Source organism: Strix uralensis, chromosome 9, assembly GCF_047716275.1.
Source record: "Strix uralensis isolate ZFMK-TIS-50842 chromosome 9, bStrUra1, whole genome shotgun sequence".
Lineage (NCBI taxonomy): Eukaryota > Metazoa > Chordata > Aves > Strigiformes > Strigidae > Strix > Strix uralensis.
The window spans coordinates 1,476,834-1,503,294 of record NC_133980.1 but is presented as its reverse complement, the minus strand read 5'-3'; the positions used below and the strand labels follow the sequence as shown (position 1 = coordinate 1,503,294).

General features: G+C 43.9%; 1 protein-coding gene across 1 annotated transcript; it reads left to right on the top strand.

Moving 5' to 3' along the window:
- The first annotated feature begins 330 nt into the window (after positions 1–330).
- Positions 331–26,461, top strand: GPR149 (G protein-coupled receptor 149). Its single transcript, XM_074878251.1, has 4 exons — positions 331–1,299; positions 2,313–2,505; positions 4,535–4,986; positions 25,706–26,461. The coding sequence occupies exons 1-4, from the start codon at positions 331–333 to the stop codon at positions 26,276–26,278; spliced, it is 2,187 nt and encodes a 728-aa protein (XP_074734352.1). The 3' UTR covers positions 26,279–26,461.

Below are 26,461 nucleotides of genomic sequence, written 5' to 3'. Positions count from 1 at the left end.
CTCGTGAGTAAGGCACATTGCCTGATATCTGTCAAAAGTGAATGGCATGTTATTGCCTGAAGAGCCTAAATTAACCATTTTCCAGTACTGAAAGGATTATGAAGACTTGCATTTTTTTCAGCACCTTTGATACTTCATTGTTGCCTGATTTTTCAAGAGCATGAGTTGTTCTGGTTATCAAGGTACTTTCACCTGATTATTTCTTCATCAGATGCCACAAAAGAGAGTCCAGGAAAACAAAGAAACTTGTGATGTGGAGCTAGCAGTTCTGGTTTCAGCTAGTGAAAACTTGCAGAGTCAGTGAGCGGGCAAAAAAACCTGCCAAGGACAATGTCAGTAATGCCTAGTAATTTGTCACTCAACGGGACAAGCTTCATCGCTGAAAATCATAGTGTTATGGATAAGCCTAGTGAGCAGAGAACTTTGAATGTCTTTCTATTCTGCCTGACTTTTATCATAGCATTCACAGCACTTCTGGGCAGCATTTATTCACTAGTTTCCCTGCTGAAAATGCAAAACAAAACCACGATTTCAATGATTGTGACCTCTTTGTCAATAGATGATTTGATCAGCATTGTGCCAGTGATTATCTTCATGCTCACCCAGTGGTCAAGTGATGTCCTCCCCCAGCCTCTGTGCACCACCTCAGCGCTTATATATTTATTCCAGGGCATTTCTAGCAACCTGAAGGGGTCTCTTATAGTTTCTTTCAACTTCTACACCATCAACAAAACTGGGACAATGAGCTGCAGCACTTCCAAGCGACGAGTGAGCGTGGTATGGGCCATCCTTACCATCTGGATTGTCAGTTTGCTGATCTGCGTTTTGCCTCTCTGTGGTTGGGGCAAGTACATCCCCACCTCCTGGGGCTGCTTCCCTGACTGTGCCAGTTCCTACATCTTGTTTTTATTTGTTGTCTACTCGCTGTGCTTTTGCCTCCTCACAGTGCTGTCTGTTCCTCTAACTTACCAGCTGTTGTGCTCAGATGAGCAACAGCTACTGCACATTGATTACCAGGAAATCTCTCGAGGCTGCATCACCCCTGGGACACCTGCAGGCTGCAGTGCTGCTACCCCATCTCTGTCACCACTGGACCCTGTGGATCAAACCCTGAAGAATTTCCAAAACATGTGTGCAAGCTCGGAGGCAGTTTTTAGGGAAGGAGGGGCTGAGAGCGGTGCACTCGAGCCCCGCTGCATGGACAGCACACAGAGCAGGAGCTTCACCGTGGGCTTTGCCCAGAAACGATTCTCACTGATTCTTGCGCTGACAAAAGTCATTCTCTGGCTTCCAATGATGGTAACTTGTCAGATTGCTTTACTTGCTAATGTTTACTTACATTTAAATGGGATGTGAGTCAGTGTGCTTTGTATTGAAAGAGATGAACAGTAGCCATTGGGATTGTTCTTTATAATATAGTTTGTGCCAGCAAGTCCTTTTAAACAGGTCTGTGTCACTCCACAGATTTAACTGGCTGTCAGGGGGTTTGGCAGGGCCTGATTCATCAGTACTCTATCATCACCTCATCTGTATCACCTGAGTACAGGGATGAATAAGGGCCACCCTTTTGTATTGCCAGCTGACAGGCTTCAGCTTTATGGGCTCTGGATCGCACTAAGCTAGCTCTCCTGCCCCTCCACACAGCTGTGAGTCATGTCCTTTGCCAGACTGGTTAAAAAATAGGAGTTTATTAGAAAAAAATGAGGTTTGCTTTCATCTTTGTAATCTCTGTAGCACTGGGGGGGGGGGGGGGGTGGGGGTGGGGAGTGCTGTCCGTGTGTGTGCACTGGTGTATTTGGGAACAGGTACATTCATGTGTAATTGGAAAGGGGTCTGCTGAGAACAGGGAACACGGGGCTGGGGCGGTGTTACCCCTGGCCTGCGGGGTCTGTAGACTCAGCTCCTGAGCTTCTCTCAAGGGACAGAGCGTTAGAGCACCTGCAGCGCCGCCCGGGGTGGTGTGAGCTCTCTCCCCTGTTCCCCAGCAGCAGCTGGGGTTCCTTGGTACCATGCAGCAGGGACTGAGCTAACAGGTTCTTCTAAGTTGGTTGGATTGCGAGTTTTTGTTTTAACAGTGCTCAGGCATGTGTATTTAGCTTAAGCGAGGGTTTTTCTGAGAAAAGGAGAATGAGAGTCTGTGTCAATGTGTTTTCTCCACTCTCTGTTAGAAACAAAATTGTTAGGCTCAGCAAACATTAATGACAACCTGTGTCTTTTAGTTGTGTCATATTCATAGTGAGATGTTCTGTTTATTCCTGGAAGTATCTCGAGTGCCTGAACCGATTTACTTTTCAAAATGCTCTGCTTTTCAGATACAAATGGTTGTCCAGCACATCACTGGTTTTCAGAGCCTGTCGTTTGAGACACTTAGCTTCCTGCTGACTTTGCTGGCTGCCACAGTCACCCCAGTGTTTGTCCTGTCAGAACACTGGATCCACCTGCCCTGTGGCTGCATCATTAATTGCAGGAGGAATTCCTATACAGTGTCTTCAGAAAAACTCCAAAGTAAGTACGGAAGGGTGACACGCAGCTGGAATGTATCTTGTAGTAAAGAGAATAGGACAGTAGTGTCAGTAACAGTACTTTGTACTCCTTGAAATCATTTACCTGCATTACATAAACATTATTCAGAACAATATATGAGGCTCACAACATTAATGGGAGAGCTGAATGGAAATAGTGGATGCTGAGGCACAGAAGTTTGATTTTCTCCAGGTCACTGTCAGATCTTTTAGCAGAAGCTGACGGACTCTGAATCCTAGTTTCGCTCTCCTCTCCCACCGTGGTAAAGATGTACCTACCAAAATCTGACTTGTACTACTCAAATACATGGACTATCCTAAACATGTTTTATGTCGTGGAGGGAAAAACCATGCTAATCGCAAGCAAATGATAAGAAGGAGAAGAGCTATTGTTTGTACAGCTGCACTGTAGCTACTAACCAGAAATCACAGCGACACCAATAAGCAAATAGCCAAGGATGTGATTTATGGGAGGGGCCTGTATCTCAGTGTGCTCATGCTGCTTCTTGAAAGCTGAGGAACTCCTACACAGTTTCTGCCTAAAAATATTTCCCCACATTTTTATAAAGTTTACCTTGGTGTAACAGAGGATGCCAGACCTTCACTGGTAACCTTCTTGGAATCTTCTGAAGCCCTGTTTTCCTCTGGGCCTCCCTGTACAACCAGCTGGAGGAATCCCTGCACGTGCTGACTGCCACAGCCTGTCTCCTGCAGTTACATGACTTTTGTTCTTTTCATAAAAAACTTGATCATGTGGTAATAGTCAGAGAAACAGAAGACAAATAGAGCTATCCATCCATGAAGTTATCTCTAGTGAAAAACACATTTAGGCTTCTGCAAACATAAATAGCATTGTTATGTTTGTGGATAAAAGACTGCACGATGCTTTCCTGTAGACTTCCTGGCCACAGTGGCTTAGGAAATACCTCAGTCTCCAATGGTCAGGCGCAGAGGGATTGCGTTTTGAATTGCAAAGGAAAGTAAGTTTCCAGTGTTCTGGAACATGAAAATGTTTTATTGACGCTTATTATACCTACTAATGTAAGTTCAGTATCTTTATTAGTGAAATTTACATTCATTACACACAAATTATGCATATATTTTCATGCATGTTTGCTTTCTGGGACAACTGAAAAGGTACGGACTTAAAAAAATTCAGTTGTTCAACAGTAGGTAATTATGGAAAGTTTGAAGGCTAGAAATCTGCCACAGGATATTAAATACATCTGTATAACTACATCTGTATCTCTTAGATCGCTGTTAACACATAATAAATATATTCTGGTAAAAACATCAGTAGGGAAGCCTACAAGGAGGGAAGATAGAGCAATAGCTATTTTTTGATTTGTGATCATAATTATTACCAAGAGTAACTTTAACAGAAAAATAATTTCAATTTCCTATTTATAATGCTGCAGTTATATTTGTGTATAAAAATGATGGATTTAGTCATTAGTCTTTCAGAAGTGAGAGTTGCAGTGCTAGAGTTTGATACAGTTGCTCCTGTACAAAAATTTCATTGTGTAAATACTTCAGATATCTTTTTTTACCGTAGAATTCTGTTTTTCTTGCTTGCCTATTGAAGGTTAGTTATAGATTCTCAGAAATGTTTTGTCATTTTGCATGATTTTTCACCTTGAGGAACGTAGCTGAAAGAGGTTGTGAAAAAAAAGAGTATTACAAAATTTAAATACTTTCTTCTCAAGTGTATCCCATACAACATCATATATCATGTGGTTTTGAAAATGGCAGCTAATCTACCAGTTTCTGGGAATCCATTAACTCTGGAATGTGTTAAGTTCTGAATGCATTAAGGCGGCAGTATAATAACTATCTGAGAAGTCTTTCCTCTCAACAATTCATTCTTTTTATGGATGGGGAATTGTCTCTTTCTGGCAGTAGTTAAATCGTTTATTCCATGTTTTAGAATGTCCTTTTCCTTGTGTATGTGACCTCATTTTTCTTCTTGGGTTTGACCCTTTTAACACGATGTTTCTTCCCTTTCTGCTTAGCCAAACGCAGGGGTTTCGAGTTCAACCTGTCATTCCAGCAAGGTTATGGAATCTACAAAATATCCCACGAAACCCACCACCACCCCGACGGCGACGGTAAATCCGCCTCCTGTCACCACCTGCTGAGCTGCGGCCGCGGGAACCCCCCGGGCCCCGGGCGGGGGAGCGGCGGCCCGGCGCGGCGCGGGCAGGCGCCGTTCAGCACCACGGCTCCGCCGGACAGCTCCCGCGGCGCCCCGGGGGCGGCCGGGTCCGGGGGGGGCCCCGGCCAGCAGCGCAGCCCCGGCCCCCCCGGTTCCCCCGGCCCTGAGACACCGGCGCCCGAGGCGGGGGAAGAGGCCGGACAGTTTCTCGAGGGCGCGGAGAGGAGGTTGTCTCACGAGGAAAGCCATAAACCTGAGCTCGCAGACTGGGAATGGTGCAGGAGCAAATCCGAGAGGACCCCTCGGCAGGTAACACGTGAATTTGCCCTCATTTTTCTCTAATAATAAGAATTACCTTACCAAAAAATAAGAATATTTTTTGCTTACATTGAAATTCCTATTAGTCCTATTGGTAGTGTAGTTACCTGTGGTGAAAATCACACTTAGCATCGTATACTTTAGTAACCACACACCTATCTGCAGATTCTGATCCTGCAATAATTTCCCACTTCTCTTCTTAATCATGTGGTTTTAATTATTATTATTATTCTGCGTGCACCTGCAAGATCTGTATATGGTAAGAATTCAGTATGAATTACGTTAATTTATCTTCACGAATAAGAGTTTTCTCTCCAAAAGATTACATTTTCAAGAGTATTTCCAAGCATCTGGTGACTTTTTTTGCCATGGTCACATTTTGGGTAGGGGGAAAAAAAGAGAACTGAGAAACCATGAATGGTAAGTCCACAGAGAACTGCAGATTTCGGTATGGGCACAAAGATTCCTATTAGATTCAAATAGAAAAGGTTCAAAATATTATATTGTTCATCCCTTTCCTTTAGACTGTGGACAGTTGTTGGGGAAAAGAAATTCTGAGAAGTGTATTTGTTCTCAGGAGCTCTGAGGGAAATGTGAAGGTGGAGTCTTAGTACGTTAGTGCTTCGATTGAAAGGCTTGTTAAAGGTGGCTGTAACCTCAGCTGGTGTAGCTCCTCACACAGAGGTTTCCGTGCTGCTCTCTCACTTTTGCTGTGCACTGTACTGAACCCAGCAGAGCTTTTCATGACCTGGGAGGAGGGGAATATCAAAAACCATAGGCTTTAAGGACATACCATCTCAAATTCATAGAGAGTGCTCCCGTCTTGCCTTGTGACCCTTTCACCTAAAGGGTTGTCCTGTTGAATGTCCAGCACTGCCGCAGAAGTTGGGGTTTGCTTTCAGTTCTTGTACTGCAGGTCTCTTCCAAGCCCAGCGTCCTCGTTTGCCTCTTCCTTGCCGTGCTGGTAGGGCATATCAAGAACAGTGATATCACTGATTTCCTCAGCTCGGAGGCATTCTGGCTCTGCCATGACAAACCTTGTCATTTGTGCCTATGCTGGGAGGGTCTCCACTGACTTCTGACTAGAGTTGGGTTCAACACTGAAGAGCTGTGAGAGAGAATTGCCCCAACAGAATGGCAGACTGAAACGGCCCGGCAAGAGGACAGCTGTTACCTCACGGAAGAACATGGGCTTAAAGGAAAACTGCTTTACTTTTATTTTCTATAATCAGTGTTTAAGGGGCAAACTATCACAACAACTGCTGCAGGTTGAATGCTTTTGATGAAAGAAGGGAAAGATTTTTAGCCATTCCTTGTCAACTGTGTTAAGTGGGCCATGAGTATGAGGATTTTCTGTCTCCTAAAAATTCATGATTATGAACCAAAGGCTGATCACTGGCTTGAGGCACCAGTGAGCCTGCAGTGTGATAGCTGTGGTGGAGATAGAAATGAGCAGCAGCTGCTCATCCCCATGGAATTCACATCCTGCTTTCATCATGTACTGGACTCTAAAAAGCGGAGTGACCCAAGGAGCGAAAAGAGGTAATTCTGCTCCTTCTGTGCAGACCTTTCCTGTGCTGTGGCTCCAGTACACAATTTTGGTCTGTGTATATAGTGGTCTTCTGGCAGCATAGATGTATACCCATTTTCCAGATAAACCAGGGCAGTTCTGTGTAGATATAAGTACAGTTTTCATGTTTTATATGTGACACAGTCACAGGTTCATATTGCTGCTGTAAATTGACTCAGACAACTTAAAATGTCAGTTCTGCGTGCTCACCTTTGGAAGTTTCCCTTGGTGGAATCTGAAAGGAGCCACTATTGACTTTTGATTTATTATGCATGAGCAGCCAGGAAACACATGCAAAAGGACTAAACCAAAGAGCATTGAAATATTTTAAAAAATATTTTATTACTCTTTGAGTAATAAATAGTAATACTATTGGAAGCTGAGTTTTCATTTTACTTGATTAAATTTCAGGAGCTTTTGTCATATGTGGCAAAATTACTGCTTCTCTTCTGCTGTGTTTGCACAGTGAGAAGTTCATATTGGCCATAGGAAAAGCACATCTCCAGTTTTTCTCTAGGATGGTGACACTGAGAGAAAAAGAGAGTGTGTATCTGTCTTCTGAGGAATGAACAAAAACTTCACTGAAAACTTAAATCCTCAGGAGGGTGATTTTATGTTTGGGGGAAGCAGTTTCCTGTGTCGTGTGGAAGCAGTTCCTCTGCCACTGTCCTTCAGTGGTCACACAAACTAAAGTATCAGTTGCCTGTTAAAGGGGTTTAAATGTCTCCACTGAAACAAGCAGAAGTTTCCAGGAGATGTAGTTGCATGTTTATGCCCTATTCAAGGACAACAGAAGATGGTCAGTAATTTTCCTGGAAGGCCTAGTTTTTCCTAAGCCATCCTGCTAGTGTGTGGAAAAGGAAACTTGCATTAAGGAAGTTGAATTTTAAGGTCCAAATGGGAGGGAAGGACTTGACCTTGCCTGGGTTGTGAGAACCCTGCCCTGGAGCACATGCTGTCTGAGCTAGGTGAGGCTGTCCTGCTTTTGTAGCATTTCCTGCAGAAACTGCAGCTTCGGTTAATCTTTCCAACGTGTCACTTCAGTGAACTCCACAGTCAGTACAGTCTCTCCTTGTTTATTTGAATTCTGATACCTGCTGATACGAGAACCCCAGTCCTGCCGCCCGACACAACCCCGAGGTGATGCAGGAGGTGGGAATTTGGGGCACAGTGAAGTCAGAAGCCAAAGCTGATCTGCCCAGCCAAGTGTTAACTGAACTTGGAGGGTTTGAGTGTGCACTGTGGAATTCAGGTGACATTGGGTGTTACAGTCGGTGGGAGCGGGGTAAGAGCCTGTGCGGGGTCCACAAGACAGGAGCTGCGGAAGGCTTTGGGTTGGGAGCTCTGGAAGTCACCTAATACCCCCTCCTGCTCCAAGCAGGGCTGACTCCAAAGCCAGATCAACTTGCCCTTGACCTTTGGCACATACATAGGTAAGATGCAGAAGATGTATTTTATATCTAAATAAAGGAATTCCCCCCTCCCTCTGGTAAGCACAAGTTTATTGTTCGAGTCAAAGTAGGAATTAGTTTGATATTTCAAATTTGACTGGTCATCCCTTTCATGAAAAAGCAAATGTTCACTCTGTTGCAGTGTGCAGGGATGAGTTTCTGTGTTTGTGGGCAAAGGTAAATGATGACTCACCTGGTTTTAATCTACTAGTTCTTGCTAACCCCTTGTGTGCCATGTATAGTTTGGTTAATAAAGTCAGTATATCACTAGGTGCATCATTAACTGTGCCTCTCCTTGTGGTAGTTTCCAGAATGAGTTTAAAAAAATAAAATAAGTTCCTTTTCCCATCTCCTGTGGCTGCCATTTCAAATTGCTAGACCTGTGACTTCCATTACAGCAGGTACGAGCATCTCTTTGTGAAGCAGCTGGTAACGGCTGCATGTGGATCGCTTGATTTGCCCTGGGGCTTTCTGTGTCACTTTTGGACATACTTCACTACTTGCATTACAAGGAATCCCAATTCATCCTCTTGTGACATTTTCCAAGTTATAACCCAGTGTGCAGTTGCCAGGCATTAAGGCTCTTATGGTTGAAAAGTTCAAGGTTTCTGAGTTTCAGATCTTGCTGTTTCTGACATTCAGTGTGAGTTTCCAGAGCTTCGCAGTGCTGACATTTGCTTTGCTGCTGAAAAAGGGCAGAATATGAAACTCCAGCAAGCATTGTAAAAATAACTTCAATGCTTTTAATGTTGGATGAAAGATCAATTTGGGGCAAACTTTAAATAAGTTGAAAGCCATCCCTTTTATTTATCCCATCTGGAAGCCCCTAAGCATCTAAGAAAAGTCACTTTGTCCTCATCACTCTCCATTTCTCACCTTTGTTAATTAAGGAGTCTTTCCCTAGCATTTTTTGGCCATATACTTCTGCTTAATTTGTCAATTAAGCTAGCCAGCTGGGGAGAAGGGGCCAAACCTTACAAAGAAGTGGATGATTATCCTAATAGGATAAAAGTTCCTCATCTTCAGTACTTTCAGACTATAAATGCTTGATCACAGAAATAAATATAGATGTTCTTACTAGAGTACTTGCAGCTTTCCTTTCAATAAGCAGAACTTGTAATAACTTACAGTAGGAGGAAGAATAGCAATTACACATGGATTTTCAGCTTAGCTGGTAAGTGATGTGGTAAATGTGTCCTTACATGCTGAATTTCCACATAGCAAAAGGCATGGACACTTGGCATGCGAACTTGAGAAAAACATAATCTCAGTCCTCTGAACGTACTTGTTGAAAAATGGTCAGTGAGTTTTCTTACAGAAAATTAGAATGCATTTTTCTCACATTAAAATTCTCTATCATTTCTGTTGTATTACCTGATTTGAAAGCTTTTGAAATCAAGAGCTCCCTTGAGATCGCTGAGAGCAGCCAGGATGGGGTGCTCCATTTCTCTGATGGGTCCCCCCTTCTGCTGTTGTGCCTCTGTGCTCCTTTATGTTCACGGAGAGGATCTTTTACTCACACAACCAAACAGTTTGCAGTTCTGCAGCAAAATGGAGAGCACTGCAGTAATCAAATCTAGAAAATACCACGCTGATTGAAGTTACAGCTGGGAGAGCTACCGTCAACTTCAGCCAGGTATTGAAGAAATCATTGTGAGAGTTGCTGCTGCTGAATGAGTAACACAGTGTGTGTTGCTGGAGCTGATGGGTGTCCCATTTGGAGTCAAACCTGATTTGCCAAGTGCAATAAACCAGAACGTTTTGGTCTGGGCTGAAAAGGTGCAGTAGTCTCAACCTGATCTCCAAACAGCAGCGAGCCAGGCACACCGATTTGGCACAGAGGAGAAGTATCTCTTACCAGCAGGACAAGTAAACTCTTTACAGGATAGTCCTGGTTCTTCCAGCAGTGCATCAGCAATGATTTTGCTGTGCAGATGAAGCGCCAAGTACTTGCCTCAGTCTTTGGCATTTTCTTGTACCACATGGTCATCAGAAACGAGCTGGGTGTCACCAGCTTTATAAGGGCCTGTTGTCATGCCTTTTGATTAATCCTTCTCATAGCCACTTTGCAGATTGGACAGGAGAGGAGAGAGAAAAGGGAGATGAGATGTAGTGAGCAAATACAAGCAGGCTTGAACAAGCACGGTTTCGTGACAGAATAAATTGCCCAGAGTTTCTCTGAGAAAGCTCAGGAGGAAAAGAAGCGCTGTACTGGAGAGCAGCCCAGTCTGAGCGTGCTGTGGTCCAGGAGCAAACCCAGTGCACATCCTGTGCAGGGTGCCTGTGGCGGCAGTTTTATCCTTTACAAGGTCACCTACTACTTCAGCCCTTCAAATGGCCCGAATCAGGACACAAGCTGGCTTGCGGGGCTGTTGGCACAGGTGGCGGTGACAAGCATCAGAGCGGGCTGTGCACAACGGCCTGAGCCCCATTTCGGTGGAGGGACGGGTGTGAGGGGAAAGGAGAGGCAAGGAGGGCTTCTCCCCCAAAAGAGAGCACATCCACGCTCCTGTTTTGTTTGAGGGACCTGTCTGAAACACACAGACATGTCCCTCTGTTATTTAAAAAAACATGAAATCATTAAAAGGTAAACTGTTGACTTGAAATAGGTTCTGCTTTCTCTCTACACCCTGTTGTTTAGTGTTGCTTATGTAAGGAAACATAATTAAGATGCATACTTCTGCCACACATCACCTTAAAGCCATGGAAAATTCCAGAGTTCATAGCAGTGAGTGAGACACTTGCTGGCACTGATTTATAAAATTGACATTGTTTATGAAATTTGGTGTGTGTGCGTGCATGTTGATTTATATTAAGCTGGTTAGTTAGGGTTTTTTTAGGTACCTGTAGTGATTTGGAGGTAGAAATACATCAATCTGGTAACGTTAACATGATGATGCTACTCAGGCGATGTAGTGCAGCTGCGTTCCACGCGGTGCGCTTGGTCGGCACATCGATTTCGAGAGGGCAGAGGGGTTGCACCAGCTCTCTCTTGCCTTGCAAGCTGTGTTACCAGAGAACTGGTCACCAGATCTTGTAGCTGTAAGTTTTGTGCTCCTGTTTATTGAGAACTGGGGTAAAAACAGAGAAAAGCAGGATGGGAAAGAGAAAGTTCAGTCACATGGGTGAATGTAGTGTAGAGTGAAAGGACTTTGCTCTGACAAAAAACACTCTCTAAAGCCACTGAAATAGTGCTGGTCAAATGCAATACAATTCAAGAAAGATCCATCTTCTTTTTCTAGCCCTCTTTTTTGAGGAGTGGCTAATTTACTATATACCATAATTTATTTATTTTTTTAGCGCTCACAAATTTTTTCCAGTTCCTCACCTAGTCTTGTGCTATTAGCCAGTTCTAGTGACTGTACAGCAGCTGCTCTTCAAGCTTTTAACAGACCACAAAAAAAATTTACTGCAAGAGCGGGTATGAAGCATTCTGGTTTTCATTTCCAGAAACATCCATACATGAAGACTGTGTTTTCCCTTCTACTTACCAACAAAACCTCTAATTGTTTTGCAATACATCTGTTATAAGCTCTGGCTGTACTGGCAGTACTTTAAAGTTCTCCACAGTTTTTTGCAGGCAGCCATCAAAAAGAATTGACCTAATCTCATGGAAATTAGTTGGTCCCTTGCCTGATCATAGATGCTGCTGTTCTCACTGAGAGTCGATCCTAGTTCCAGTCTTTAAAAGAATTGGGTTACATTAGGAGTTGATGTAGTGGGTTGAGTTCCACAGGCAGCTCCTCTACCCCTGCGGCTTTATGCTGCTGACACTCTACTGGTTTCTTCTGAAACCCAGATGCATGTCATACAAACACCGTGAGGTACTAAAACTGGAGGTCTGGGCTGCGATTTAGCACCTGTGGTTTAGCACTGCGGTGTCTCTAATACCTTCCCTCTGCCAGGGAGGAAGATGATGTGTGAAGTAGCAGGTGCTCTGCAGTGCCCGGTTCTGCTCATCTCCTGGCTCTCGTGCTGGGAGGGCCCAGGGGAAGGAGCCCTGGGCTGGACTGGAGATGGGAGTCCGGTGGCTCAGCCAGTACCAAATCCTCTTGAAAACATGGAGGGAAAGTGGAATTTAGCTCTGTCCTGCACATCATCTGGGTAAACTCTACTGAGCTTCCCACAAGTCAATTTGGGGCAAAATACACGTATAGCCCAGCGGTGCTGCGAGCTGCTGCTGGCTGCGATCTCTGGTCACAGCACAGTTGTAATAGCCAGCAACACTGAAGTTTGATGTGGCTCTGAGTGACTGCAGATCCTTTGCCTGCCAGTTGCCTGGTTAGAGACAGTTTTGTCTTCACTTTCTGGAAGGAGCCCAACCCAATGCCACAAAAAGCCAGTAGAGATGCAGTGTTGGCTTGTTCTTTTTTTTTATTGTATGGGCTGGCAGTCCACTGGGTGGAGTAGGAAGAAATGTCTGATGGGTGAGGCTGAGCCTGAGGGAGACTTAGGGAGTGTCCCTGCCAGGACTTCAGTGCTGGAGCTGAAGAGCAGCTGAGCTGGGGTGGGGTGGGGGCTGGTAGAGCCTTGCTGTGCTGTAGGAGAGAGGACATGTACAAAAGGAGGTGTTGGGAAGGAAAGGGAAGATAGAACTGCTCTCTGAGGCTGCTGCAGTAAATCCATCCTTGGGACTCCTTTTATAGATGCTTTTATCCATACTGTATCACAGTCCTAAAGAAATGCAACAATTTCCTTGGCTTGTGCTTGGCCTTTCTTCTAGTTTTCTTTTATTTTCATAGCCAGAGCCTGATAGATCGCTCCACTGTAGAAGTACTGCAAAGGGTAGTGCATGTGTTTCAGCAGAATAAAACTTGACTGCAGCTGAAGGGGGACGTTACAACATGCCTCCCGGTGACTCAGAAGGAGCAACATGGCATAATAAGTGTAAAACGCATTAATGAGGGCATATATTTCTTTAATACTTGTTTACATATTATAAGGCTTTGGACTGACGTACCTTCCAGCATAGCAGTATATGAAGAGGTGAAAAATGTCACCTATTCCACCCCTCCCCTCGAGCTCCTTCCTACCATGTCATGTCCAATTTTTTTGTTCTTTCTTTAGCACTTTCCAGTAAATTTACTCAGCCCTTTCACCTAAAAGCTGTGGTTTTGCCTCTGTTTCAACCCAGGGAAAATGAGCGCAAAAATAAAGCTTCCATAAATCTTGTCTTGCTGCAAAGCTAGCGCATGGCAGTGGCTGCGCTGATGAAATGGAGGCAGAGGTGGGAATACTGAGTGCAGTGCTGTGTACTAAATCGCAGTGTTTACAGGCAAAAAATATCCTCTTGGGCTGCATCCTGAGGTTAGGGACAGAGTTGCGTTTTTCCCATTAACACTAATGGAAGTCAAGAGGCTGAACCACACACCGTGCCCTGGAAATGTGCCCCCCCCAAGAAAGCCATCTTGTACCTTTCCTCCCCGCTCTGCTTCTGTAGCAGGAGGTGTTCAGAGGTGTTCAATGGTTATAGTCATGATGCTGATGGGCGTACGTGCTATTCTCTCTGTTCCAAAGAAATGTTAAATTTCCTACTTTACTACCCCCAAACTTACAGAGTGTGTTGGGCAGATTGGCCCAGTGTGCATATCACTTCTTAATAGTTAAAAAAAACCCCTCCAAGGCAAAGGACTTGCTGAAATTTTACTGAATTTTGTGTGATGATTTCCATCTCGCTTGAAGGCGGTTTGCACTGCTCGGTAAGGGTAAGGATCCAGTGAGAGGCTTTGCATCTCTGATGCAAAATTAACCCAGTAAGGAACTAGGGCTGCTGGTCTCCTCTCAGTGGTAGGTCAGGCACAGTTGGAAATAGTTCTGGTGTGACCAAACCACTCAGCTGCACTGTGGTCACTGACCACCCCTTCACACCCCGTCCGAGGGGTGAGGGTTGCAGGCTGACCTGCTGACTGCATGTCGGCGAGAGGGCTCTGAGATTGGGGTAGTGTTAAAAAGTACAGCTCTCCCCAAGAAACTACCCGCCTACCTCACGTCATTAGCTGGGGTTGGCTTTGGAAGGCCAGAAGCAGATGTGGATAGGTTACCTTTAGCAACTCAAACTTTATCAAAATGGGGGGAAAAAAGCCAACCACATTTTACTAAAGTTTGTAAATAGCAAGGTTAGTCAACAGTGGGTCGGATCCAAAGCACCCCAAGTTCAAACATCCCAGCTTTTAGTGAGGTAAATATTCCATTACGTTTAGTGGGGCTTTGTCACAGTTTGCGTAATGCTTTCATGTGAAAAACTGCTGGTATTTCGTATGTCTGATGCCAGCAACCACTCCGGTGCGTCAGGGGAAGGTAACTCTTGGCAGGACGGGAGGTTTTCAGTGCTGTCTGCTGAGAGGAGGGCTGGTCACACCAGCTGGCCTGCACTGCTCACTCACCTGAAGTGATTCAGGGCAACAAGGGATAAGAAGTCTCTCCCTATGTTACTTTTTTCCCACCCTCTGAGCAACAAGTGATACTTGCAGAAGGCTGCCCATTTTAATTTGTATTGTGAAAGCAGTACTTTTTATTCTGTTATTTTCAGACCTTAAATTATCAGTGAGAAAGCTATCAATTACTTTGATTTAGCTTTTTGAAGAGTAGAGTGCCAGCCAATATACGTGATGCCATTGATTTTCTGTTGAAGCTGTGTGCTCTGTGGAAGATGGCACTGCCTTGGAGTGATAGTAATGATGCCGTAGCTGGTTGTCTCCTCATCGTCTGTTCTGCGAGTAAAGAGTTGCTCTGTCAAAGAGATTTCTCTGGAATAAAAGTGGCATGAAAGGCAAATGAGGCAGTGGGTTTTATTTAATACCTGTATAGGCTAGCTGTAATTGAGAGGGAGAGGAAAAACGGTACTTGTCATTTCTAACTCTTGCTCAGCTGCATTTTTGAAAGATACCTTTAACGTCTGAGAAAATACTAGTGTATTTCCCCTTCCTAAAGAGATTGAGTGTAAATATGTCATGTATTTTTTTGCCTATACTTAAGTGCCTTCAGGCAACAGAAATCTCCCAGGCTTGCAATATGTTATAGGCTTTCTGATTATTTTTTTTCTTTGACGTGATACCTCATCTATGGATTGCCTCAAGCAAACTCTTTCAAGAGACTCTCTGTATAGAACCTATTTATGTGCCCTGCAAAGAGAAAGAGCGGGAGGCTGTGTAAATTAGTTCACTTAGGAGGAATCAGCCCTGTATCTCTGTACGTCTGCAGTTTGAAGTTTTTTCAGCAGTGATAAATAGGCAGGATCTTTCTCACTCCAGGAAAGCTGTGAACATTCCAGTAAACACCAGGCACAGCACAGAAGCTGAGTTACAAATGGACCTGAAGACAATATTTGCTTTCTGCTGGCCTGTACAAGTGTACCCACGCTAACCTGCTGTGATGTTTGTCTGGTCTCTTCCTGCAGCGGTGTGCCCTCGGTTGGAAAATCAATGGAGCATTTCACCATCACCTTCTAACTTTGCTCCAGAGTGGTGCGGTTCTTGGGATGTGTGCTGACTCTCTGCTTGCAGTTCAGCTGCCATTGGCACTCTGCTGAACTGCACGAACAGGAGAAATATCGAGAGCAGAAACATTTCCCTGGGAGGGCAAGGCTGAATATAGTCTTTGCTCATGCTGGCCCCCCCGTGAAGCAGCGAGCTTCCTATGGCTGCTGTTTATTCAGTCTGGTTCAGATAAATAATCAACAGCTTGCAGACCTGTTGCTTAAACATTTGTTTTTTATGAATGCTAGTATGCACGCACACACCGAACTAGAAAAAAGAAATTAAAAACTGGGCTGTTGAGAGGTAATGAGGATAAATTAGCCTTGTGGAGCTGACCAGTGACACTGTACATCAGAGTCTCTTACAGGAATCAATCATGCAAAGAGCTGCCACTGATTCGCATCAATGTTCCTTTTCTGAGAGAACAGACAATGCTACAAACAAAATCAATATCACACTGACCAAGGGATCCTTGTACACTGGCCCTAATGCCACTTAATGGAACAGGAGTTACAAAAGCAATGCAATTTAGACACCTTCCAATAAGGCCATTACATTCCAGGCTGCTATGTTCTCCATTTTTTAAAGGCTTGTGCTGTTCTTCTACATTTTTCTTTGTTATATTTCCCAAGTAAGCAAAAAGACCATTTCAGTTTAACTTTACAATACCCGCAGGTCAGCAGAAAGCCTGTTAGTATGATGCTTTCAAATGAACTCAGAACTTTTTTCCAGGACTGGTAGTACACATGTGAAATAAACTTCACCAGGTCTGGTGAAAAGGGTAAGACCCAGTTCTGCAGCTGTTACAAAACAGAGACTGAACATCAGCAGATCATCCCCTGCGCAGAGAGTGACCGCTTCCTGGTGATGAAGAGAGCTGGACCAGACATCCCATGCCCGGATTTCGGTACCCACCACATGGTGCCCAACAGAGCTCTTCTCTCGTGCAATACTGACCTTCTTCAGGCAGTTAATAATGCAATCAGCCCTGTCAGTCAAGACTGTAAGAAGTCATTTTTAAACATTCATGGCTGGAAGGCTTTGGCAGATACATATAACTATGCAAAAGGCATGTTCTTTAGAGTGCAGTATGTAGATTGCAGAGTTGCACCTTTCTAAAGCAGATTTGAGTTCTGTGGACACTAACACAGCTTTAATTGTGGCCCAGCTGACAAAACCCGTAGTACTTGAGACTCACTGATACTGCGCAGTGGAGATGCCGGGATGGAGGTGGTTGCCTCAGGGCACTGCTGGCCTCATTGTTCTGCTCTTAAAACCTCAGGTAGCTTCTCCACCTACCTCTGTCTAAACGTAGGTGTGCACACAGGCCATGCCTTCAGCCTCCAAGTGCACGGGCAGGTGTTGCCCACATTCACTGTACCACATGAGGAAGCCGCACAAGATAGAAATACAAGATTCAGAATTAATTTGCCCAAGTAGCCACAGTTCTGGCACTTTTATACTTTGAAGTGCATGACTTCACAATTTACGTGTTCCTCTAGTGTAGATTTTGGATAATACCTCTGTTTCTTGTGTACACCCCAGATCTATGCAAATTAAAACTAACACTGAATTTTAATTCTGCGCACTCTTTTTTACCTGAAAGTGCAAATAAATTATTAGAAATTATCATATCTCATACTGTGTTGTGAGAACAAATGCACAGACTTATGTAAGGACCAAGTCTGTACTTGTTCTAAAAATCTTATTAAAATAACAAACATACAAATCAAAACAGACGCATGTGTTTTCCCAGTTATTTTTGAAAGATCAGTGTAGGATGTGAGACAGGTGTCCTGAAGGTAGGAAGTTTGGTGAAAGCCAGACGTATCAGCAAATCCCATCAGGCAGGCCTGTTTCCATATTGAAGAGAGTTGTTTCTTGTAAAATCAGCTCTTCTGTCTGTGAAGAAGACTATTTAAACGTAGTAGATTTGAAATAGAAAATCTTTACATGGAAAATATAAGTTCTTTGTAATAATTTTAGCATAAGGACAGCAGCGATTAGAGACGACAGAGAAACTAAAGCTTGTGGCAGATGATGCCTGTGAGGCCCAGCAGCAAGGAGAGCCCTGGACTCCTCTGGGGGACTTAAAGCCAGGAGCCTTCTGAGCCTCTGCCCGTGCTGCTCCCCCTCTGCAGGGGGGCACTGACGGTGCTGCGGGCATCATTTGGGAATGTTAAAAGGGCCTTCTGTTGCGCTCACTTACTTGAGCCCCAGACAACTGAGTACAGAAGTTCTGGTATGTAGATGCAAGTATTCTTACCTTGGATGCCTCTGCTGCACTTTTCTTTTGCTAATTTGCTCCAAATAAAGGTCTGTTCACATCAGGCAGGCCAATGACAAACACTGGCTTTCAGGTCATCTGAGGTGAGGTTGTCTATTCTTGTCATACCCTATTAGCTCTAAATTTACTGCAGTCAGCCTCTCAAAGGGAAAATCATTGCAGTAATTAATATTGCTGCAGCTAAATTTTATTTTTAGGGAAGTGAAAGACTAAGCCTCTGTTTTAAAATAAACAGAAAACACATTGTCTCTGGAAAGAAACATCAGGATCCTTACTGGAAATATTCTAAAAATAGAACTTTTCAGCTAGAGCTGTATTCCACCACTAATTAGGAATGCAAACTCATTAGAGCTTTATTTAGATTGCTGATATTTCTGTCTGGGAAGGCAGCATGGCCCAGTGGGAGTGGCGTGGGACTGGGACGCAGCAAAACCTGCCGTCTGCGCTGGGCTCTGCCGCTGTGCCGATCCGCAGGCCTGGGAGAGTCACTCTCCAATCCAGGACCTCACACCAGAGCTCTCCTGCCTTTTCCAGAGACAGGATACACACTCTAATATGATCTTCACTTCGCGGTAACACTGATGTTACACCTATCTTATTGTTCCAGGGCCTGTGATTCATGACATTTGAAAATTAGGAATCGTGAGGGGTAGTCTACAGACTACCTTGTGCTCGAGTCCGTTGCCCAGACACAGGCCTGTAGGACCAATTCAGGTGCTTTGGGGTGTCCCACTTGGCCTCCAGCTGCTGCTTCAGGAGGCTGTAGGTCTCCCATTAGTCCTCTGTTATATCTGAAAGTTTTTTCAGGATATCCTGAATCCTCTATGGCATCTCAGAGGGCACTAGACAACCACGGCTGGGCAACTAGTTCAAACTCTAAATGTCTGAGTACACAGCCTTCTTGCATAGTCAGGGAGGGTAGCTCCTAACTTAGGTGCACTGGAGCATCTTCCAAACAGATTTTCTTCTTCCCCTTGATCATATAGGAATTCTGGGCTCTTAGGCATTTCCTTTCTGTCTCCAGTTAACCTTTTTTTTCTCTCTGCTGGCCTTTACCATATTGCAACAGCAATTTCTTGCCTTTAAAATCAAATTGAGCTTTGAGCTATGTGAGCCACTGTTCAGGTCATGTGGCTCTGAACAGTTGATCTTTGATTTCAGTTGCTAACAAGTGCTACCTAGCTAAGGATCCACTTCTGGAGCAGTCAGCTTTGTTCTCAGGAGATGAAGTATAATTGATAAGGAGTATTAATTGATAAACGTGTTTGAGAATGGAGCTGTTTGTGCTTTCCTTCCCCTGCTGTGCAGTCATCCACTCCCTGAAGAAAAAATGACCAGGAAATCCTGGTAAGTGTGTGCTTATCCAGACTGGACAATGGTCTCTGCAGGTGCTAAACAATGGAGAACTGGGACCACTGAGTTTAAGATCCTTGCAACAGGATGAATCCAGTTACACTTAATATAAAATGCAAAAAGCATGTAGAAATGTTTGGTACTTGAAATATTAATATGTTAACCTTAAAGAATTTTCTAGGCTTCCTCTAGCAGAATAAATTGTTGATCACTTGTAAACTAGAGTTTGAAATTATTTTGAACATCACATGTAAATATCTCAGAAACAGCATGCAGAGCTGATTGCAGTCGTACAGTGCTGACTTTTCTATAAGCGCCCAGCTCTGCAAATTGCTGATCAACTCCTGCAGACGCTGAAGGGAAGCAGAGGGAATGCTCTACACCCTTGGGAGGCACTTACCAGCATGCAGAACGAGGCTCTGCTTTGGCAAGTGATGAAATTAAAATTTTCTTCGAGTATACTTGCAGCTTAATACCCCTTTATTAATATTTCATGTAAGTATAACTCTTTCCTGGCAAACCAGATAGAAAAGGGTGTTTTGCTTTGGTTTCTGCCAGTTTGCAAGGAGAAATACAGTAACAGATTCTGTAAAAGCTACCTTCCCCTTTCCTTCCTTCCCCCCTCAAAAAAGCCGTAGGGATCAAAAACTTATTTTCTCTGTGGGGAAGGCTGTGGAGTTTCTAGATTCTATAAATGGCCTTAGTAGGGTCATTTCAAACTGTAAGTCAGATGGCTCTTGGTGGGCCCTTTCTCACTGCTTTGAGCATTTCCAAATTGAAACCTTTCTGCCAGGGCCTGTTGCCCAGCCGCTGTGGGCTTGGTTATGTCCTCTGCAGAGGCTAAGACCTCCCCTGGGCAACAACATCCTCCCCCAGGGAATCCAGCTCAAACTCTGCCCAGGCAGCGGAAGGAGGGCAGGGGAGCCCGGTCTTAAACCACAACAACTGTGAGGAGGGTTTGCCTCGTCGCAACAGCAACTACTTTCTGTCTTCTGTGAAATATGGAAGGTGGATAATTTAATTCAATAATGAAAGGATTTGCTTTATCAATTATGCAGAGATTTCTCTGTTCGGAATGCATCAGCACTCCTTAAGGAACAAGTACATTTGTGATTTATTTCATTGTAGTTTTTTGTCTTTGCTTGTTAAAAATGCATGCGCTGGTACATGCAGTTCTCCAGTGAAATCCCTGTCCCAGATTCTAACAGACAGAATAGCCTCCAGCCGTCTCGGCAGGAGCTGCACAGGGGTATGCCCTGTGGTAGGACGACGTGATGAGAAGAAACACTCTCCACAAAAAGTAAAACTAGGCAAGGGAAGGGCCAGCTCCTGTTGGCAGGAGCTTGTGGCAAACACCACAGTGTTAGATCCTGCAGAGTGATGGAATGTGTGTGGATATATATTAAGCAACTTGGAAAATTAGCAACTTGCTGTTTCTGTGATGCAAACCTGCAGAAACCAGTCCTCTGGAGGGATAGCTCAGATTTAGTGCTAGACTGCAACTTTTATGAGATCTAGCAGATATTTTGTGGTACTCAGTTATAAGCTGGTCTCAGCATAAAGATAACAATTTTGGCTTATGGAATGTTTTGATTGGGGAATGCCGTGATTTTTTTAATTGAAACATTTGGGCATTTCCAAATTGAAACCTTTCAATCCTACCAGAAATTAAGAAATTAATAGTAAAAAGGGAAATATTTTATATACCTATATGCGTGTGTACAGTGAATAAATGAATACTTGTGTGTATCTATGTGTGTGGGCACGCCGAGGAAAAGTATCTATAAGTGAATATAAGAACCAGAACAGACTTAATTTTGAATGTGCTGTGTTCAAGCAGATAAGTGTCTGATCTTTCCTTCACCTCTCCTAGTTGAGAGTGAGCAAGGTCTCGGAAAGACAAGTCTTCACAGGCTCGGAATCGTTGATAGCAAGGCTTCCTCGTCCTGTGCAGTTGCCATGGATGCCAAACTGGTGTGGGATGCATGGGAGTCAGGAGGAATGCATGTCAGCTGTGGGGTGTCTTTGTGATAGTACTACAAATCCTGGTATAACTCATTCTGATAAAGCAAACACAGTACTGGACTTGCAGAAAAAATTCTACATTTTATTTAGGGATAATGATAATTATATATGTGTATCTAATATGCTGCAAAACTGCTGAGACACAAAAGCTGCAAAATGGCACTTGGGTTGGAAAGATAAGGGTTTATTTTCTTTCACAAAGCTCTTTACCTTTATGCTAGTGCCTGATTCCTCCACGCATTGTCAAGGTAGCATCAAAATGTTGTCTTTCTGAAAATGATCCAAGAAGCAAGTGGCTCTAAGTTTTCTGTACCTTCTTAAAAACATCTGTGTAGAAGTGCTTTAAAAAGAGAACACGTAGTATAAGTTGTGTGGGAGGAGTTAATTTGTTTATTTCTTTTAGAAACTAGGTTTTCTTTTAAGTACAGGAATACAAAGCGTGTGGGCAAAAGAGTGTGGGAAGAGCCTGGTGGAGCAGTACCCTTCCAGAAAGCATTTTGGGCCCAGGCTGTGGAGAGTGAGATGGCAGATGTTCAGAAACACCACAGTGGATCTCTTTCTCTTTTCACTGAAGGAAAAATGAATCATAACCCTTCTACAACTGTGGATGCTCTTGTTCATGCTAAAATAATGCAGAGGTGAGGTACAGGAATCTGGATGAATGAACTGAAGGCCACTGTTAAGCATTACTCAAATTGCTTCCTCTTCCTACTGCTTTGGAATTAAATTGCATTGTAACGCTTAAAATCATAAAGCTGAACTGTAGGTAACAATGGGAGTGGAAGATAAAATACTTCTTCACAAGATATACCAGTATAGTCCGGTTTGCTAGTAGGTTCCTGTTTATTGCCATGCATGTGCCATAAGGGGCAAAAATGGATATTGAATAATGATATCAAGGACAAGATAAGGGTCACATTCTGTTCTCATTAATAGCAATTTATACTGAAAGGAATTCCAGTAATAATCCATTTTACCTGGCTACACATAAAACCAGAAATGCATTCTTCCCTCTTTTGGGCTAACTGTTTTTATTCACAGCATTTTTCTGTTGGGCTGCTTGACTCTACAGTGAAGCTTGCAAAGCAAGCTCAAGGCGGGTGACCCAGGAGGGAGCCTGCGGTGCTCTGGGCATTGCCACCACCCTGAGGGGCTGAATGCAGTTCTCGGTCACTCGCCCCTTTCTGGCCCTGGTGCAGAGCCCTTGCAGGTACTTGGCTGCAGAGGGACGGTCCCTGTCGGTGGCTGCGGTGCCTCCCCTCCAGCGTGCAGCACAGAAGTCTTCCTGGGGCTGTGGCACTTTGGGGCCAGCCAAGAGCCAAGGTAGTGCTAGTTCCCCTCCACACTTGGCAGTGAATTTGCAGTTCAGTGGCTCAGATCTCTCCTCAGGCTTTACTCCTGCCTTCCCTTATCATGTAATTCCAGGGTTTGATTTAATTTTCAAAAAACTGCTTAGTAAGTTCTGTAGTGTCATGTAAATGCTGCTTACTTTTTCTCAGTAATTAGCTGGATTTTTTAAACTTTGAACATTTTGCATTGCTGATGAATGGGTTTGTTTCACACACATGTGCTTCGTCACAGCTTGCAGATAACAGTCAAGTTTCCTTGCAGCTCGGTTGCTGCACTGAGGGAGTTTAAGCTGTGATTTGAAAGCTGCTCCCTGCAAGGGCAGTAGTTACTAGGTAGGTGCCTCTCACCGTCACGAGTGCGTGCCATTATGATGCACAGTTTGCCAAGAGACAAATGGATTCTCTACTTGTAGAAACAGATGAAGGTGTCTGTAACTGAGCGATATTTCTACTGGACTTGTTCTAGTGGAAAATGGCATAGTTTACTGGCTTCCTGATTAGTGACTGGGAAGTGGTATAGAAGACTTGGAATATCCTTTTCACTTCTAAAGGTAAATACTGATTTCTCAACAGAAAACAGACTTTCAGAAGGAGCCACTAAATCTGTGGTCATTGGAAAATTTCTCATTCCCCAGAACTGGAGTATTCATTCCAGCAAGTGAGGATTGCTCATTCTCCCTCCAAGTGCCTCAGACATATCCTCCATCTTCTTGATGCTCAGTCTGACAGATCTGCAGTGTTTTATTAAGTAGAATGTAACCTTGCACTGAAGTAATCCGTTCTTATTTAACTTTTTTTTTCATACTCTTTAGATGTCCTCCTGTATAATCTAAGTGCTGGTCTAGACTGTTCTTAAGACCCTGAGCATGATTAACAGCCAGAAATGCAGATACTCTTAACTGACCCTGCAAAGGACTTTGTGTTGATTGCAGAAACTAGAGAGGGGGCTGGAAACGGAGCTGCAGGGCTTGTATCTGACAGAAACACCATTCTAAATGTGCGTTACCAAAATTGTTAGGTACCCAGGCTCTATCTGTTGCAATACCAGGACGCTGACCTTGTGCCTCCGTGCTGCCCAGAACGGAAGGCTTTGCCCACTTGGTCTTACCCAGAGCTGGGTTTGTTGCTCTGTCCTTTAGTGGCCTTAGTAAGCACCTGGGATGGAGGACAAGTGGACAAGAGCTTCCTCAAGCTGCAAAAACAGTTATTCTCACGTCTCTCCTTTCCTGGAGGAGTGATCCTAATTACTAATTAACACAGGAAATGTAAGTGCCAACATCTAACCACGCTTGAAAAAAAAAGCCCCCTCATCATTGCTTTGAAACAAAGGCTGGGGGTGCTTGCCCTTAGGAGAGCAACACCCGAGGGAGCCCCCGTTCCTGCCACGGCTCTGTGCTCGGGCAGCAGCCAGGAGCTGGCAGCGAGGTGCTGGCAGCTCACATTCACCCATGTCACACCTTTGCCGGCTCGATGACACAGCACGACGGCTGCCTCTCTAACTGCACCTTGGAAGAACACTTGAGGACCATTTTTCTCTGACAAATCTATTAAGGAGACCGATACAACTTTGATTTCCTTCCAGCAGGGCAAGCCAGCTCCTAGGGTTTTGTCAGGCAAATTCCTTTGTCAAAGGACCACATTAAGTCACAGTCTGGCAAGATTCTTCTACGCAATGAAACCTGATTTCCTTTTCATGTTCTTTAGTGAAGATGAGGTAAGGTAGCACTATGATTTAGCTGTGTGGTTATAAAGTTCTGCCTAATTTGATAAGAGTCTCCTCACAACAGCTTCATTTCATAATCAGTAATAATTGCCCTTCCCACCTCCCTATGAGCAATCTCACCTTCCAGTTGGTATCCTAAACCTCTCTGGTTTTACTCAACTTTCTGAGTTTTACTAGAAAGGAAACATTAAACAGAGCTTGTCCAAGTGGAAGGGGTCCTGTCAGTGGTGAAATAATGCCAGCACTCCTCCTTTCCTTCCTCTCTCTATTCACACAGTTTGCACAAGACAAATCAGTACCCAGGAGGACAATACTGGAGCTTCTGCTTCCAAGGCTGAGCTCAGGGCATCCCCCTGTAACTTGCATGGGAAAGACTGGCCCAGGGTTTCTGCAGTTTGTCTCCTGGCTGCAGATAGATTAATCACAACACAACTGAAGAGGCATATCCTGCTATCCTAGACAGCTGCCTCCCTCTCTCATCTTAGCCCTCCCTTGCATGGACAGGAAGAAATGCGAGTGTGAGCCAGACTCCTTAAATACCTCAGACTTACACATCCTGAGAAATCAACTCTGTCATTTTTTCACCTCATGCATTGATTGCTGTAATGCTGTTTCTTATTCTCAAATCATCCAGAAAGCTACATGCTACTAAAGAGGGTCTCTGTGGCTACTAAGGAGGGTCTCTGTGGCTACTAAGGAGGGTCTCTGTGCATGTGTCTGTGTGTGTATAGAGGAAGGACAGGGGAAGGTGAGGTTTGGGCTGGTGATTTGCAGCAGGAGGTAGGAAGGAGTGATTGGGAGGTGGGAGTGGTGCTGTAAATCCTTATTATAGATTTCCCACTGATACTGTTGGATGAACATTATTTCCACTATAAAAATAAAATGCACAGAAAAGTTCCTTGAGTAATATCTGACAAGTTGTTTTGGAAAGTTCAGCTGGGTAGCTAAGCCATCTAACTTTAGGCACCTAATTCAGTTAAGACTAATTAAGACAGGGTGCCCAAGGGAGGCAGATGTTGTCAGAACAGGCTCTTGGTTTTGAACAGTCCCGTGGTGTCATTTCTCTCATTTTGGTCACTGAGAAGCTTTAGGAGATCTGTATCTTGGTCTGATTTAAGCAGAGCGAAAACACTTTCAGAGGTGCCTGTGAGTATGAGCTGGAGAGGTGCCTGCTACTGCTGGCTGTCCTGTGGACTGGCTGCAAGGGAATGTTAAGTGTAGACTCTTCTAATAAAGTGTGTGTGTCCTTAAGCTGTAGCTGAGTCACAGTCACTTGGGACTTCACTTTTTATACTAAAGTATATAATTATAAAACTTGTTTTTCTACTCTTTAAAGTCATAAATACCAGGTTTCTAAAATACTGTAAGGAAAGTTCTACAAAAGTAAAATAGGTTAACAAAGCATAATTGGCTTATTTATAATGGATTCTAACTTCAAAAATTAGCATTAGATAATGGTCATTCTTTCTCTTTTCAGCGATCAGGTGGGGCCTTAGCTATCCCTCTGTGTGCCTTTCAAGGAACTGTATCTCTTCAGGCACCCACGGGGAAAACGCTCTCTTTATCTACATACGAGGTAAGCACTGAAGGGCAAAAGATAACACCCACATCAAAGAAAATTGAAGTGTATCGATCTAAAAGTGTTGGTCACGAGCCAAACCCAGAGGAGTCTCCTAATACGTTTGCTGACACAAGCGTTAAAATTCACCTAGAGGTACTTGAAATTTGTGACAATGAAGAGGCCCTGGACACTGTGTCAATCATCAGTAATATCAGCCAGTCCTCCACACAGGTAAGGTCTCCATCCTTACGTTACTCACGGAAAGAAAACAGGTTTGTCTCATGTGATTTAGGGGAAACTGCCTCCTACTCCCTCTTCATACCATCAAACAATCCTGACAGCGATATTAACATATCAATTCCAGACACTGTCGAAGCTCATCGGCAGAATAGTAAAATGCAGCATATGGAAAGAGGTGGTTATCAGGAAGAAATACAAATGTTGAATAAAGCATACAGAAAGCGGGAAGAAGATGGCAACAGCAATTAAAAGGCATTTCATGTAGACATTTAAACTGGTTTGACAGACATTGCTCCTCTTGACTCAAGTTACCTAGCAAATACAATGTCAACTGTTTTTTCCTAACATAGAAATGAATTTTATTTGGGTACACTGTTAAATAGATTAAAACTTTTAATGATATATGGATGGGATAACAAATACTTAAGTGCT